The following is a 16,871-nucleotide window of genomic DNA, read 5'->3' on the forward strand; positions in this document are numbered from 1 at the left end:
CTGGTGTGAAGCTGGCCACATCCTCAATATCACAGATGATTTTAAACAGTCTCCTGTAGTGTTCATCTGCTGCAGGATATTGCTTTACGTTTTCCTTGTACTCTGCCTGTAGTGAGGCTCTTTTCTCTGTCCAGAATGCATGGTAGCCAGGCACCGAGGCGCCCGCCATGTCTGGCACGGCACGGCACGACACGACACAGGCCTCAACCAAAATCTGATAATTTTAACAACAAAGGATCGAAAATTTCAGAGCTACCAGCAATATAACTCCTTAATACTCTCCTTGAGCGTGAATCAGTCCTGTCCTGTCAAACAGACAATCTCGAATCCACCACTCGATCCCGATTCCGCATCGAATCCAATCCGCTCTGACGTATACAACAGCACACTAACTCCGAATCGAACTCAACTCAACTCCACGTCCACTATGAATCCAACTCGAATGACCTTCTCGAATAGCATCTATGTGTGTGTGTTATTCGCTGTTTATTTAATGACGCTCTCAACAGCTCAGAATAGAGAGCGTGGAATTATTCCAAGACGATAAATAATTAATATGAGATTATATAAAATTATGTGGTTTTGGTTCACTTTACGGTATTATAGCGCATTTGTCTAGCAAGACAAGATTTGGGCAAGATTCAACCTAGTCACCTCATGAATACAATTCGGACGCGTCACCGTTTGAAACAATTTGCTTGGTCTTTCATACTTCTCTCTTTCGTCATTTAGCCACCGTCACTTCATAGGACTTAGCGATGACTTCACAATATGGAAATGCATGGACTCATTATCCTTTACGGTGCTATAAAACTCGGTTCAAACGACCCATGCTGATATACAGCCATTTCCTTACGACCTTGCATAAACAGATTGCTGTAGTGAACCATTACCATCCCACGTTAAGTTCGTCCCTTGTAGCTGCTCGCGGCCTCCAGCTTCAGATGGCGGAAGTGAGATCCCGGTACAGGTGTTAGCTACCAATACAATGAACAAAGAGTCCCCTAAGCGACAAGGCTGGGCCCCCAGCTCCGTAGCTTTACAGTGAACTAACAACAACTCAATATAAAGAGTAGAGAATGTTACCAAATGTTAGGCAAGGCCTCGAACTTTGACGGATTCTTTGGAATTATCTAAATCCTTGAATAGATAACGAATCTTATCTTCTCAAGGAGTTACTCATATTCATGATGATCATCCACAACAGTTTAAAGGATTAGGCCGAATTGTCTTCTCCGTTTAAAATTGCATTTGTTCCAACTCATCCACTTACAGGTCTTCTGCCTTTCGTATTGCACCACAGGACTTAATTCCCAACTTATTTGGGACAAGACTTAATTCCACTCCATTAATATGTTCTCACTAATTGCAATATTAATTATCTGTGGCTTCTTACAAACATCTTAATTCATGAAGAAAGCAGTCTTATGGGATGTGGCACCGTGTAGATATTGTGTTAACCGACGATTAGGACGAAAGTATCACCTCCATCTTCAGGGTAGAAGGAAAAATAAGAAATCTGCAAGCGAAGAGACTGCTTGTAACGGTTCAACGCCGATTAGAAGTCTCATAGCTCCTCATGGTAGTAATTCCTGGCCGCTGACTCACAACAGCCATCTGGTCACCACTGGCTACCACTCATTTCTGACTCAGAACTCGACTGCCTCATCTGACTTAAAGGCACAATTGGTTGTCCTTAAATAGCCTCTGCAAGGACCTAACGGAGAACACCTCCAACCGTTCCTACATTCTTGCTTGTGTATCAGATGTGACCGTAATATGATTTGGTTGTCGTGGAAACATGTTTATAGAGTCAGTGCCTAGCAATGGACGTCTTCTCTGACACTATAATTCTAGCTTTGAGCGGACATGTCACAGTATATGAGATCGAGCACTCACAACCTAACCTAGATTTAATCGCAAACAAAGAGAAGAAACTGGAAATCTTTAACGTAACATTCCTTAGTTCTCTCATGGGTTACTCTAGCTGAAGTAAATATATTAAAGTGCATATAGTGAGGAAGGGTAGCTCTAGGTACGCTAAATTACGCCGTGGAATGGTTCTGTTACGTAATACTAAACAGCAAGAATGAAGGTAACATATACAAATACATATACAAATATACTGTAGCGTGACGCACCCAACACGCGGAACAGCCATCGGAGAAGAAGCTTCGGAATATCCGTCTGGGTACAGTATCGCCGGAATATTATAATCGGTTATTGTAAGACTGCAAGTGCAAATGATTGTAAAGTGTGTGTAAGCGAGCGAACAGAATAAACTCGCTATATCAAACCACGGCGTGAACTTATTTGTAGCGTGACGCACCCAACACGCTACATTGGTGTCAGAAGTGGGATTAGAACTTACACACGTGAGCGAAAGGAATAAATTCGCTATATTGGGACAACGGCGTGAACTTATTTGTGGCGTGACACACAAACACGTTACAATACATATATATATATACATATAAAAACATATACAAATGTTCGGCCGACTGTCTAATCCCATATTTAATGTTACCTTCATTCTTGCTGTTTAGTATTACGTAACAGAACCATTCCACGGCGTAATTTAGCGTACCTAGAGCTACCCTTCCTATATATACACACACACACACACTTTTTTTTCTTCATATTCAACGCTATAAGCCTCGCTGTTTTATCTCCAAAACGTTGTACCGCCTACGCTAAGAGAATCCTCTATACATGCCTTACTAATTCATAGTCGTTATTCCACATCATGCAGAGCTGACACTGGAAAATCAACAGCAACACTGTTTGTATAAATGACTAAACATCTCTGCCAACCATCCGGTCTGTATTAACTGCAGAAAAGCTGGTAGAACGGCGGCGGAGAAACGAGTTGAGGCACGTGCCCTGATATTGGTTGTCTTCTGGGTAAACTATTGTTGCTTCGTGGAGATTATCACTTGTTATTAGTGATTAAAGACGGGGTTTGGATTGGTAATTGGATTTATTAACCACCTACAGGTCGTAACTACGAATAATTGTTACACTATTTCTGATTTGCACAATTTACAATCACTCCACACTAATCTTCTCAGTCTATTTCCACCAGTCTTCACTATCCGTTTCCTAGCAACGGCTTTATAACACAGAAACTACAGGAGATGGGTAAAACTATGGAAACACCCAACAAGAAAAAACACATTACCGTGACTAATATGGTGTAGGACAACCTCTGGCNCCTCAGTCTGTTTCCACTAGTCTTCACTATCCGTTTCCTAACAACGGATTTATAACACAGAAACTACAGGAGATGGACAAAAATATGGAAACACCCAAAAAAAAAACACATTACCGTGACTAATATGGTGTAGGACAACCTCTGGCTTGCAGAACTGCTTGCAGTCTCCTTGGAAGGAATAAATAGAGGTCCTGTGTCATTTACAAGGGAATCTTCTATCATTCTTCCCGAAAAACATGGTAAGTTCTGTTATCGATGATGGAAGTGGATAGCGCGCACGCGGATTGCTCTCCAAAACAGACCACAAAGGCTCAATAATATTGTTATCTGGCGATTGTGGGGGCCATGACAGACGTGACACTTCATATTCCTTCTCAGAAAACCAGTCCTGGACGATGTGAGTTGTGTGAACACAGGCATTGTTGGCTTGGTAAATGGCATCACCATTAGGGAACAAAGTTTGCACCATGGGATGGAAATGGTCATCAAAAATAGTCACATAGTCGTTGGCAGTGACGTGACCTTGCAGGGTAATGATGGGTCCGACAGAATACCATGATATGGCTGCCCATACCATGATCGAACCCCCGCATATGTTTCACTCTTGGCAGCAAACAATCTGGATCATAAGCTTGGGATGGCGTTCTCCAGACGTAAACTCGGCCAGAAGTCGGAAACAGTGTGAAGGTGGACTCATCCGACCAAATGACCGTCTTCCATTGCTCCATAGTCCAGGTTTTATGACTTCGGCACCACACTCTCCTCTTAGTGGCATTTTGATCACTGATGAGTGGCATTGGAATTGCAGCTCTTCCAGAATTACCCTGCTTGTGGAGTTCCCTTCGTACTGTTTTGGTGCTGACAGGGTTTGTGAGCGTGACATTCGTTCAGCAGTCACTTCTGAAGCTGCAGTCTTCTTACTTTTCATCAAAATCCTACGCAATGTTCGTCTGTCTCGATCACTCAACACACATTTCCGTCCACGCTGGTGTTTATCGGGTGCGGTTGTTTCAATCCTCCTGTATGCGGTCATAATCTTGGATACTGTGCCTCGCGAAACACCAAAAACCTCGGCTACCTTGGTTAAGGAAGCACCCGCCATATGGGCCCCAACAATTTGCCAGCGTTCGAATTCTGTTAGCTCTGACGTGATGCACTAAAAACTGCACAGAACACTGTCTCGACAACAAATAAAGCTTGCAGCGTATTGCGGAGGTTGTACAGGTAGTGGTGTTGGGCAGATACGACAGCGTGACCTACAAACGTCGCTAAAATAAACACTTCAATTCAGGCATGCATTTCACGAGGTGTTTCCATGTTTTTGTCCATCCCCTGTATAAAGGTCTCACTAAATGACACACTCCCAATATCGATGTACTACGGCACCTGTAACGTCACACACCAAGTCTTCTACTTCTTCTTCTGGCCATATTGTTGTTCCCTTGAAACTTCGGAACTCAAGTGAAGTCAATTCCAAATTCAGAGTCACATTGCGACTGAGTCAGTCAGTCGGTAAGTCTTGATTTCGCGCCACATCTGGAGCTCATGACCAGATATTCATTACTGTTTGACAGTTACGGTTTTGATTTTGTGGGGCGCCCTCCCTGACGAGAGGACGGGTCTGTCTTTTGTATATGCCACTGGGCCTTGCCAGCGTAGTCTTTCTCGGGTCCGAGTCCTTATGGACTCGTGACCATATTTTACTGTCTCGGATTTGAGACTACTTCTTTTTTCGTGGCCTCGTACGACTCGCAGGGTCAAGGTGGAGGTATTCGACACAGCTTCCATGCGGGGGAAGTGAATTCCCATTTCCGTATTTTCTTATATCCTCTCGGCACAGACCACCACATTGTTGCGTTTTGGACCGTGTTTACAGAGCTGTTGTCTGGCCACGCGTTGATCAAATACTTTACAATATGAATGAGCTAATAATCTGAGAACTATTCCGTCAGAAGTAACGAAGGGTTTCAAAAATGTAAACTTGAAATTTCAAACATAATTTATTGTCTTGCGGCTTAACGTCACTATATAGTTTTCAACCCCCTGGGTTCTAGTCTCGATGAGATTAATTTCTTCAATTGACCTAATCCTTCCAACCGCACTGTGGTCCTGGGACCGGCTCAGCCTCTAACAGAAATGAGTACCAGGAATCTTCCTGGGGGTAAATGGTGGCCGCAGCATAAGGCTGACAACCTCATCGCCATCTGTGATTCGATTGTCTAGAGAATGTGGAAGCATCGACATCTCACAACCTTATGGGCCTCGATGACCTTTTTACAGGAATAGCTTTATTTTATTTTACGTTTTTTTAACTATTTTTTTGAAATGGTTCTTTAAAGTAAGAACACATTGCATTCGTTAGACATATCTTTATATCTTATTAGAAGTATCTGGCATATTAGCGTAAGCTGATTTTGTTAAGACGGAACAGCAATGCCATCGTTACTCAAGTGTTCCATTTATTGGGAGGTACTTGAAGTAATGCTCTGATCTGATTGCTTAAGATAACAACACAATCCTTTCATTAGTCATACTATTGTTTCCCCAAAGAAAGCTGAATTACGACAAATTACTGCAAAGTTCTGTATATTTTCACACTTAAATCACTGCTTTTTCTTCGTAGTAAAGACAAAGATAATGGGCCGACTCATTATATACGCGTGGAAAATCAAGAGGAAATCCTGTTACTTTTGTGCAGTTTTTATTTCCAGACAGTTGAAAAGGAAAGTAGAGATTCTTGTACTCAGCTAATAATTTCAACTTTGAAAATGATTCTGAGTACCCAGAGAGATATGAAAGAGAAGCGGCGTCACGTCTAGAATAACTTTTTAATTTTCGTGTTTAATTTCATTTTTGAGATGATAACAACTGCGCACTCTCAGTAGAACATTAACGTGTCACAAATTGCATCCAGACGTACCATGACTTGTGCCGGAAAGTAATGAACATCATTTTAATCAAACCAGAATTAAGAAGAGCAAATGTCTTACGAGTAGATCAGAACACATAATAAAACTTAGAATATTATATTTAAGCATCCTGTTACACTCTATACGATATATGATATAAATTCCGTCCTAAGTGCAACAATTATTGTAGAAAACTTAGAAAACTGGTGGCATTTCGTAACATGTTAATTTCTTTTATGGTGACGGGATTCTACCCCCCTACCAGCTTCCAGACTAGAGAATCACCCCCCCACCACCACCACCATGGCTGTCTGCGGCTGCTTATTTATCATCTTTTTTCAGTTGACCTAATCCTTCCAGCCTCACTGTGGCCCTGGGTTCGACTCAACCTCTAACAGAAATTAATACCAGGTATCTCCCTGGGGGGTAATGGGAGACCGACGCGTAAGGCTGACACCTCACCGCCATCTGTGGGCCGATTGTCAAGAGAAAATGTAGTAGCCTCGACGCCTCACACCCCTATGGGCCTTCGCGGCCCTTTACAGGGATAGCTCTTACTAAGCTTACCGGAGTCATTCTTGAGAACCTAACAGCCACCCATCTAATTAAACGTTCCATGCCATTTATGGAACGTAAATATTCGCGGCAGTTTGAAACAGTCCACCTCTGGTTGTAGTCCCAGCCAGGGAAATTGAATCCATGTTCTCATACCTTATTCCTTAAGACTTGCTCCATTGTTGTTATTGTCATTATTATTATTATCTGTCTGTAATTATCCTTGTAGCTGTTGACTCGGCACATACGTAAGTAATAGAGAATTGAATTATTATTATTATTATTATCATCATCATCATAATACCATCTACCTCACCGTAGCGTCACAGCACCTTTGTATCTTCAATGAATACACATTACAGCCAAAGCAAATACCATATGCTCATGTTGCTGACTCTCTGCGTGCTCTGGTATGTGCAGATTATGGACGACAGGTGGGAGAGTGAAGTGATTGAATACGGAGCCATCAACATTACAGGATTCAGGATTGTGGACTCATCAAGACGATATGTAAAGGATTTCCTGGAAGGATGGAGGAAACTTGACCCGACCATCTCTCAAGGAGCAGGTCGGGAGTCGATTTCGGTATGTTTTCTGGCAGTTTGACAAACCTCGTTTTGTCGCCACGGAGTAAACCTCAACTTCTGCAGGCAGAGCAACGTTTCACGTGTCCTCACCTTCCCACCACTTATCCTAGATCCCCACGTACAGACTTTCCTTAATAATGAAAATATTATTTACTTCATTTGTACTTGTCTGCGTGGGTTTAAATTCTAAATGTGTTAACTCACAAGTTCTTCTCTTCGCTGCTCATGATATGGGAAGGACATGAGACACTGAAGGGGGGTGGGGAGATAAAAAGTGCAAGCAAAGTTTTAACTGGAAATCCTAAAGATAAGATAAGCACTTGAAAGGCCTTGGTTAAATGGAAGAATAATATTAAAGTGCATCTTAAAAGAGGTAAAATGTGAGGATGTAGATAAAATTCATGTGGCTCAGAATTTGCAGTGGTGTTCTTTTGAAGTTGGTATTTGATTTTCGGATTTTATAAAAAGCGACGATTTACCTGATAATCTGAGACTTCGCTAGCAAACTCTGTAAACACAAGCAGTCATGACTTCTGAAGAACCCAGCAACACAAATTTGATAAGCTCTAAGTAGTTTACAATTTAGCCATAAAATGGCAGGACCTCCTTGACAGAGATGAAGAGAAATGTATACAGTTGTGTACAATCAAATTTAATGCCAACAAAATTAGTTTGTGCTGTACTGCTGTACTACTCGTATGACTATAAAATTATTGTACACAACTGTGACCACCAGGTCTGATCACTTCGTGACCACAAGAGCCCACCACTGATCTTAATTGGCATCCTGAATAATTAAGTCCACACTCTTCATCAAATTTCCTTAAGATCCATTTTACTAGTATCCTCACATCCACTGTTAAATAATTCAAATATTCTCTGCACTTCAAGTTAAACACGTACGCGTAAGTACCCCTTAAATTCTTTGCATCTGTATTTCTCAAACGACACGCACATTGCGAATATGATGCCAAGATTTCTCTTTCACCATAAACAGAGAGGAGATCCTTGAGTTGCCTGCTACACGTGTGATTTTTTTCACAGGCCCAAGCAGCACTCATGTACGATGCAGTGTTTGTGTTAGTCGAGGCCTTCAACAAGATTCTGAAAAAGAAGCCGGACACATTTCGAACAAATTTCCGGCGAGGTCAGATATTCAACAACGGAAGCCGAGGTATCGACTGTAACACAAGCCAAGGCTGGGTCACACCGTGGGAACACGGCGATAAGATCTCTCGCCATCTTAGAAAGGTATGGATCACAAACAGCTATGGGTCCGGATACCCAGCAAAGCTACAACAAAACGGAGCTTGTGTAACAAATTCGGAATCTAGAACAATCAAATTTTAGTTAACGTCGATAATGACAATTACATAAAAATTACCTGCGTCGTTGTGGGAATGGAATTCTAGAAAATATCTAGCAGTTCCTTTTGTTCCTTGAGGACATCATGGTACGTCAGGATGGTAATGTTATTTGGAAATATGAATCTATAGGTGATCAGTTCTATAGAGCGATTGTTACAGTTGTGGTATATGTTACAGTTTTCTTGTAGTATTCTATCACCGTAACAACAAAAGAGTACAACTGGAACATATGAGAACACTGAAACCTAATTTTAACATAAATCCACACTAAAGAATTTAATGAAAAACTTATCAGTAGTTCTGTAGATAGAACTCGGGCAGTTCTTGTCATTACCTGCAGGTAAATAGCGAACCATGAAGGAAACTCTTCGGGCAATAGAACACAAATAATATGGACAAGGAATACACTTTTTTCCCCTTGCTCCCACTTTGGAGCATAGGACAGATTTCTCAGTTTCTTGATGATTCACAGACAGTAGGACTCCTTGGACGGGTGATCAGCTCGTCGCAATGCCCCTACCTGTACACAAACACAGAAAAACACACACATAAAAATCCATGCCCCGAGTGGGATTCGAAATTACGATCCCGGTTTCCGAGCGAGCGAAGACAGTACATGACTTAGACCGATCGGCTACCGTGACCGGCGGAATATACATTACTATAGCAAAAATTCTTCCTACTAGAACACATTCTGGGTCTATTGAAACCAAATTTTGTGTGCAGATTTACAATACTGAATTTCATGGATCATTCTGTAGATGGAAGCGTTAGATATGTCCAGAATTTCGGGTAAAACTGCAGACTTAAGGGTGAGAGACAGGAAGTAAGAGAGACTGTTCAAAGCGATGTTTCGTGAAACTGTGTCACGGTATTATTTAGCAAGTGGATGTTTCTTTCGTAACGCCGACGTCATCTTAACTTCCTGATCAGATTCTAGCATTCCCTATCCGTAGAGAAAAAGAAGTTAAATTATAAATCTCAGATTTTTAGAATAAAGAGAGGAAGGTAAGATATACTAAAGAGATTTCCGTGTTTCATCTTAGAGAATTTCGCTCCGTTTCTCAATAACAAACCCACACGCATTACGTCACAGTCCGCCTGTCTTCGCGGCTTCCTGTTGCACCTGTAAAATCTCGCGAAGTTGATCATGTCTTCTTAGTGTAAAAGCAGTGACGAGAGAAAATGATATGCCTCATTAAATTTAGATGGACCTACGTATTTGTCACAATCCACGATCTTATTCGGTATCTCAAAAATACGGAGGTTTTCCTGTAGAGTGGCTCCACGTAAGGGAACAGGAAGTTTGCGTTGGTGAATTACATTTCAGAGGCTTCAGCCCCGAGACCGTTTCGTTATCCTTAAAATAAAACGTATTGCCTGTGGACTATGTCGTTAGGGTTTCTGCTGATGCCGTGCAAAAGCGTACATCTTCTCAAGATCTCCTCTGAAGGTTCGTAAGCCAGGAAAACTCGTAGCTTCAAGCCAATTCTTCATGAAAGAATAGCGTTGCCCGCAAGATCATAAGATCTCTGTTTCGGCAGAAGGCAGTTTGTTTTCAGACTCAGTGGGATGGGAAGAGAGAGATTTGTTCCCTTTAATCACGATCCTGTGTGGAAAGCGGCTGATGTCCAGTGGTGTGAGCCAGGGGCCCAGCTCTGTACGTGCTGGTATCTGCAGCAGAGATCGCGCAAGGGGATCATCAGATGTGAGAAGTGCGGGTCGGTGAGACTGAGCTGTATTAAGCACTGAGTGGTTGCAACTCGTGACATTTTGTTCAGGAGAACAAATTAGAGACCATGACAGTTATGAATTGTTTCAATGTTTCTACATATTACCCACACTCGCGGGAGTTACTATGGCCGTTAATCAAAACTATAGAATAGCAAATTTTAATGTAAAATGGAGTAGAATTATGTTTCAACCCCACGGATTATAATAGCGTCTTGCTTAATTTCTCTTTATTAATATCTCAGACTCCAATCTAACGGAGAATGTGTAGATGAACACTTTATATGCCTACTGTAAGGGAAGTCTAATGGTAAGATTTTGTCTGTAGTATAGTGTACCTTCAAACAATCTGAGGCATTAGGTACTAATGTCTACCTTTATACCTACGTAACAGAGTAACTAACTGCGTCTCTATTCACGGGACCGAAACAAATATAAACATGAATATATCTAATTGTATTATTATTGTTATTAATGTGAACTAATTAATCACTCCACCTCTCTTCTTTTTGCTGATGAAGTGTTCAACGAGATCCCTAACACGGCGACTTCGATGTTCATCTTATGTTTAAAACAGAAACCAGTAACTTTATGAAGAGTTCTATCTTACGGGGCATAACGCCGGGTATTCCGTTGAAAGTCAACCGACGTTTCGATGAAAATCACCTCCATCTTCATGTTCAAAGAATAAGCCGAGCAAGAAATAAGCGTGAAACTAGGTGGAAAGCAGATGTCATCTGTTCCTCCGAAACGTCGATTAACTTTCAACGAGCTCTATGACATTATATGCTAGAAGATATCACTCTTCGTAATCACCACTGTGAGAGCCTTAAATCCTACATAGTAACTTTCTAATCACGACGTAACGATCAGGTTCTTTATCTGATTATGCCGCACCCACAAAGATGCTTCAGACTTCAGTAGCACGGCCCTGGTTCAAACCTTCGCCGACTCCCATTCAAGAGAGAAAGAAGAACGTGTGGAGTTTATGAGCCCTCGAGGCACACATCTAACCTCAATTTCCTATATATTTTTTTAACCCTGTGAAGCGCAATAGTCACTGAATGTACCGCCCGCTTTAACATCAGAAACGTCGCATTTTCCCCAAACAGAGTATTTATATTTCATATAATTATCACAATAAAGAGTGGTCATTTCTGTGAACAGTATTAACAGGCTGGTTTTCATAATGCGGAAGTAGTGTCTTCTGTGAAGTCGGAATTGCATTTTTAAATATTTAAAATTATTTTTACCACAATTTCGGGCTTCAAATGTTAACAAAAAACATAAACGCACATAACTATAAAGCATTTCTACTTAGCGATATGGCTTTCCGTCTAGTTCTAGTCGAATCCTTTTTAAATTGAAGGCTTCACTGCAATAGGCACTGGTTGACTCTTAGATAATTGTAAGACTCTGTTCTAAATGAAGACGTTCCATAAGAGTGAATGAGACTGAATAATGAAATGAATAACACGGTGGCAATGGTTTTAGAGGGAAGTTTTATGTGACTCATTTGAATATAATACATCAGCGTTTGAAGAGTTATATCTTCTTGGACATAACACCGAGTATTCCGGCAAAGTCAACTGAAATTACAGAAGATCGTATTGCCTCCGTATTTAGAGTCGAAAACTAAGTCATTTATAGTAGTACTGCCTGCTTCATGCTGGTTTCTTGCTTAGATAACCCTTCAACCCTGAAGATATTGGCGATATGTTCCTCCGAATCGTCGGTTGACTTTCATTTGACTACATGACGTTACATGCCAAAGTCACGGCGGTGTGCACCTCAAATTCAACTCATAGCATTTGCCAGAATGTGAGGAACGTCAAGGCTGGCGCACATTAAGACTGGGTGCCTATGGACTAGAAGCATTACGCTAACTCAGCCCACTCGGTTTGTTGTGATACTGCTTCTATATTTGCTAAAGATTTCTTCAAAGTAAAAGAATGAGTTGATGGCTTATTTTGAAATCTAATAGTGGGAATAATATTGTAGCTAAATATTATTAGTGTTGCCCAAAATTCAGATTACACTGAATTTAGGTAGTAAAACAAATAACTCTCTGATCAGCCTTGTACAGTGCTTAGGAGGTGCATGACGGATGGTGCTAAGAAACGGGCAAATTACCTCAATCTATTTACCCACGGTTTACTTAACCATACCCTCAGTGTTTTAGTCTGTATAGTGTCGAATTGTAGAATGACAGTGAATAATGAATTGAAAGCCGGTCACGGTAGCCGAGCGGTCTAAGGCATGCACTGTCTTCGCTCGCTTGGAAACCGGGATCGTGGGTTTGAATCCCACTCAGGGCATGGATGTTTAGTTTGTGTGTGTGCGTTTTTCTGTGTTTGTGTACAGGTAGAGGCCTTGAGAGGAGCTGATCACCCGCTCAAGGAGTCCTACCGAATGTGTAAGATCTAGAAAAACCGAAGTGAAAGGAGAAGTTCATGGGAGGTAGGCCTAGACCCACTGGGGCTGTAGTGCCAAGGGAAAAAAAAATGAATTGAAAAGGAAGTTCATGTAATCAGGCATGGCCTAATTTCAGGTACTATCCAGGAATTTGCCTCAGGGAAAGGGCTGAAGGAAGTAATGAAAAACCTTAGGATAATCGGTGTCCGGGCCGAGATCACAGCCGGACAACAACAAGCATTGACGCCTGAGCGAAATCCTTCCGTTCACCTTCATACACACTCAGTATCCTGTGCTCTCCATTTCAACCCTCTCCCCGCATATAAATATCATTAGAACTAGCTGTATAAAGTATTAGCCCACAGCGAAGCGTTGCGCCTCATGTTTGCTTTAGAAACAGTTATCCTGACTAATTTTGCAGTCATTTGGCGTCACACTGAACTTCAAAGTCACTTCGTTGAGGCGGAGACCCTTAAGATTCGAGCCTCTGTCTACTACTATCAGACCCTGGGGCTTCGTCGTATCATCTGCAGAACATTTATGGTTTTCTCACAAGCCTCCTTTTGTCTGTCAGTGCCTGTTCTAGAACAAGTAAAAGGAATGAAAACCTCTTTAAATTTTCGTTTCACTACTGCATCAATTCATCAGACTAAATACATCAAAACACGTAAGTAGACAGTGAAGAAAGCAGTCTTCTGGGATTTGGCACCGTGTATATGTGGTGTTAACCGACGTTTCGGAGGAACGTATCGCCNGTAGACAGTTTGGAAATGCAGTGCAGACTCGTCTGGGGGCTCAATCCTCCAACTTCACAGAACCCATGGATCCTATTCTGTCCTCAGCATTGCGATTATTCCTCTGTTGTTGTGTCCACTCCCGAATTCCTAGAGCATTAACTGAAGATTGAAGGGGAACACATTCTGAGAGACATAACCTGACCACATACATACGCACACATAGGGCCACCATCCCGGGTATGCTCTTCCTCCAAATTTAATTCGTCAGTAGATAAAAGAAAGGGAAAGAAGTGTTAGTCGGCCACTTGCAACGAATGATCGATAAGTCAGCTATGACGTCATGAGCACCCCGCCTCGTTATGCAGGCTAGTGCGAATTTTCGAAAATAAGAAGTAATTTGGTGCTCGAAAGAACAGAGAATGATAACAAGCTAAGATGAGTAGGACTGCAATGCCGCTCATTTTTCTATAATTTTCTTCCACACAGGTGGCACCAAAGTCAGTTAACTGCTTATTAAAACGTGTAATAAAATTTGTTATTGCTTATTAAAGTTACTGTTCAAAATGAGATCTTCCATGTTAAATGCTCAGCTTACAACGCCACAATACTCTTCTACAATTCACTCACACATTTAAATCCGAATATTTCCTTTTAATACAAGGGAAAGTTATAGGTTAATTGACTTCGGGGGTGGGGGTAATATGCACAATCATGGAGTCGACAAGTGTGTGACAGTAGCATCACAGACTGGTCTGTTGCGGTTCCCAGACTCACGAGTGATCATAATAGTTCCTCTTGCAACATAAATTTCTTTTTTAATTCTATACTTTCTCCAAATTGAAATTGTCATGATCTACAGTTGGTTCATGTTATTTCTCTACTCTCCGTTGCTTTTCTTTCTTATTGCTAGTGGGGTGGGACTAAGTCCCTTGTACTGCGGTCACTTCTGGCCTATTGTACCGGCCCCAGATGATAGGTGAGGGTGATTGTGGAGCAATTGGTGGAATGAAGATTGACAGGGGAAACCGAAGTACTTGTAGAAAACCTGCCCAAACGCCAACTTTGTCCACCACAAATCCCACTTGACCAGACCCGGGATTAAACCCGGGCCGCCGCGGTGGGAAGCCAGCGAATAACTCCTTGAGCTATGGCGTGGCCTTCCGTTGTGTTAGAATGCATTACTCAGTAGCGTATCTAAATCCCAACTGTTAACTATTGTGACAGGAGCCCAAAACAGCTTTCGTTGTGCCCTTCTGTCTCCCAGCCAAGTTCCGAATGATGAGTGATTTCCCATAGGAACAATAGTGTTCTCTCCCCTTCGCAGCAATGGGGTTCAACCTGAGGGATACAGCACACGCATAACTGAATTTGAACTTTATATTACAATTTTTGAAACCGAAATATTCTTACCTGATTAGAAATATGAGATAGCTTAAATTAAAACCGTGAAGGAATTCTTTACATTTTCGAAAAAGAATTCAGTGTTAAAGCCACGCAATCTCACGGCCGTGCGGGTCTGGTGTTATTTACTACCGGTCCCATGGAAACTATATTTTTTGATTCCCTACGTATGAACGTGTGGGTATGCATTAGAAACTTTCCAAACGTCCTTCCCTGCTGCAAGAATGCAGCAAAAACTGCGGAATGGACGTACAATATCGCCTCTGTGCAGGCATACATTTTCCTCATACCTAGGAAATTGCCTCAAGCAGATGTTTCCAGTTTGTATTCAGGACGTCCCTGGGACCATGACTTCTTTGACAGAGGCTTGTTCGTGGTTTTCCTGACATCCCCCGCGTAAAATTCCAGAATAATAACTTGAAATTAGGCCAATTGTTACTGTATTTATTACCCTGTATAGTCTGTGTTACTGATATTGTCATGCAATAGACCACAACAACATACATGTTGCTTAAGCAGCCCTAACTCCCGGAGAGGTTAAAGTATTGCTCATTGCTTGGGAATTAAAGAGCAATAGAAGGGATTTTTCTGGGGTAATATGTTTGCAAATGTGACAAGGCATTGAGCAGGGCTTTCTAAAGTCCTTAAGAGGAGTAAGAAGATGTCAGAAATTGTAAATTACAAAATGCCTACACTCCAAAAAGTTTTCCGTCGTTTAATAACAACAACAACAACAACAACAACAACAACAACAGACGGCAGATACCGCGAACGTCACGCACTGTTATTGGGCGCTAATCCGAATCACTTCAACAAGCTTCATGTCCGTAAAACCAATTTCTTAGAGTCCGGTTTATGTTGCTTTCCCACTCTGTTCTCAACTGCGTTCCCGTACATTCAGCCCATAGCTGACCGTGCGTCACATACTTGACAACAGAGGAACGGCACAAGTTGGGAAGATTTTATGAGCACTGGGCACGATCTGGAAACATGCTGCTTCTCTTCATGAACTGAATTTGGGCCTAATTCTCAGTTCATTTTCATCACTTCCTTATAGGTCAATCTGTGTTAAGAGCTACAAATACGTGCTTCGTAATGGACTATCAAAACGACAGTTTGAGTAGTTAATGGACTTAAACTCTACCGAGGAGACTGGGCATTTCATCGTCTATACAGTGAAGAAATGAAGGCTGAACTACAAATTCTGAGCTCTAAGTTAGTATAGGCAGTAATTTCCTTGCAGTGGATGTTGTGTGAGCCGACCACAGTGACCGTGCGGTCTAAGGCATGAACCGTCTTCGCCCGCTCGAATACTGGGGTCAAGGTTTCGAATCCCACAGCATGGATGTCTATGTGTGTTCATACTGTGTAGATCGCGACCTTGCGACGAGCTGATCCCCCACCCAAGGAGTCCTACCGATTATGTATAGATTAAGAAACTGAAAAAAGGGGTCAAGTTTCACAAGGGCTGTAGAGCCACAGATAGATAGATAAATAGATAGATAGACAGACAGACAGACAGATAGATAGATGTAGATAGATGGATACTATGTGAAAGATCCTTCTTATATTACGCAGTATCATTTACTGCTTTGCAGATGGAGTTGTTACACTGTCGATAGGGCCCCGTGCTGTGAACACGCTGCAGCACACCTGTTAATGGCTACATCTTTTTGCAGGTGGAGCTGGAAGGACTGACAGGAGAGATACGTTTCAATGATGACGGCAGACGGCAGAACTACACGCTACATGTCGTGGAAATGACATTCAACAGTGCCATGGTCAAAGTAAGCATACACAGATGTTTGCTCACTCAAATATCTAGATGATGCTTGCATAGGAGCAGCTTTCATTTTGCGGAATATCTTCGGTTTACTCGCGTCTCCGAATATACGAGGTGCTTCCAAGGAATTATTATGCGTCCTTGTTAATTACGAATCAGAAATTAAACGCAA

At 41.8% G+C, this 16,871-nt stretch overlaps 1 protein-coding gene across 1 annotated transcript in view; it reads left to right on the forward strand.

Moving 5' to 3' along the window:
* The first annotated feature begins 7,101 nt into the window (after nucleotides 1-7,101).
* The window catches only part of LOC111866339 (glutamate receptor 1), a 78,497-nt gene continuing 68,727 nt past the window's right edge, over nucleotides 7,102-16,871 (forward strand). Inside the window, exons 1-3 of the mRNA XM_023855187.2 lie at nucleotides 7,102-7,263; nucleotides 8,310-8,516; nucleotides 16,596-16,703. Of these exons, the coding sequence (XP_023710955.1) occupies nucleotides 7,102-7,263; nucleotides 8,310-8,516; nucleotides 16,596-16,703 (477 nt within the window). The remainder of the gene's footprint in view (nucleotides 7,264-8,309; nucleotides 8,517-16,595; nucleotides 16,704-16,871) is intronic.

The sequence above is a fragment of the Cryptotermes secundus genome, unplaced genomic scaffold, assembly GCF_002891405.2.
Source record: "Cryptotermes secundus unplaced genomic scaffold, Csec_1.0 scaffold40, whole genome shotgun sequence".
Classification (NCBI taxonomy): domain Eukaryota; kingdom Metazoa; phylum Arthropoda; class Insecta; order Blattodea; family Kalotermitidae; genus Cryptotermes; species Cryptotermes secundus.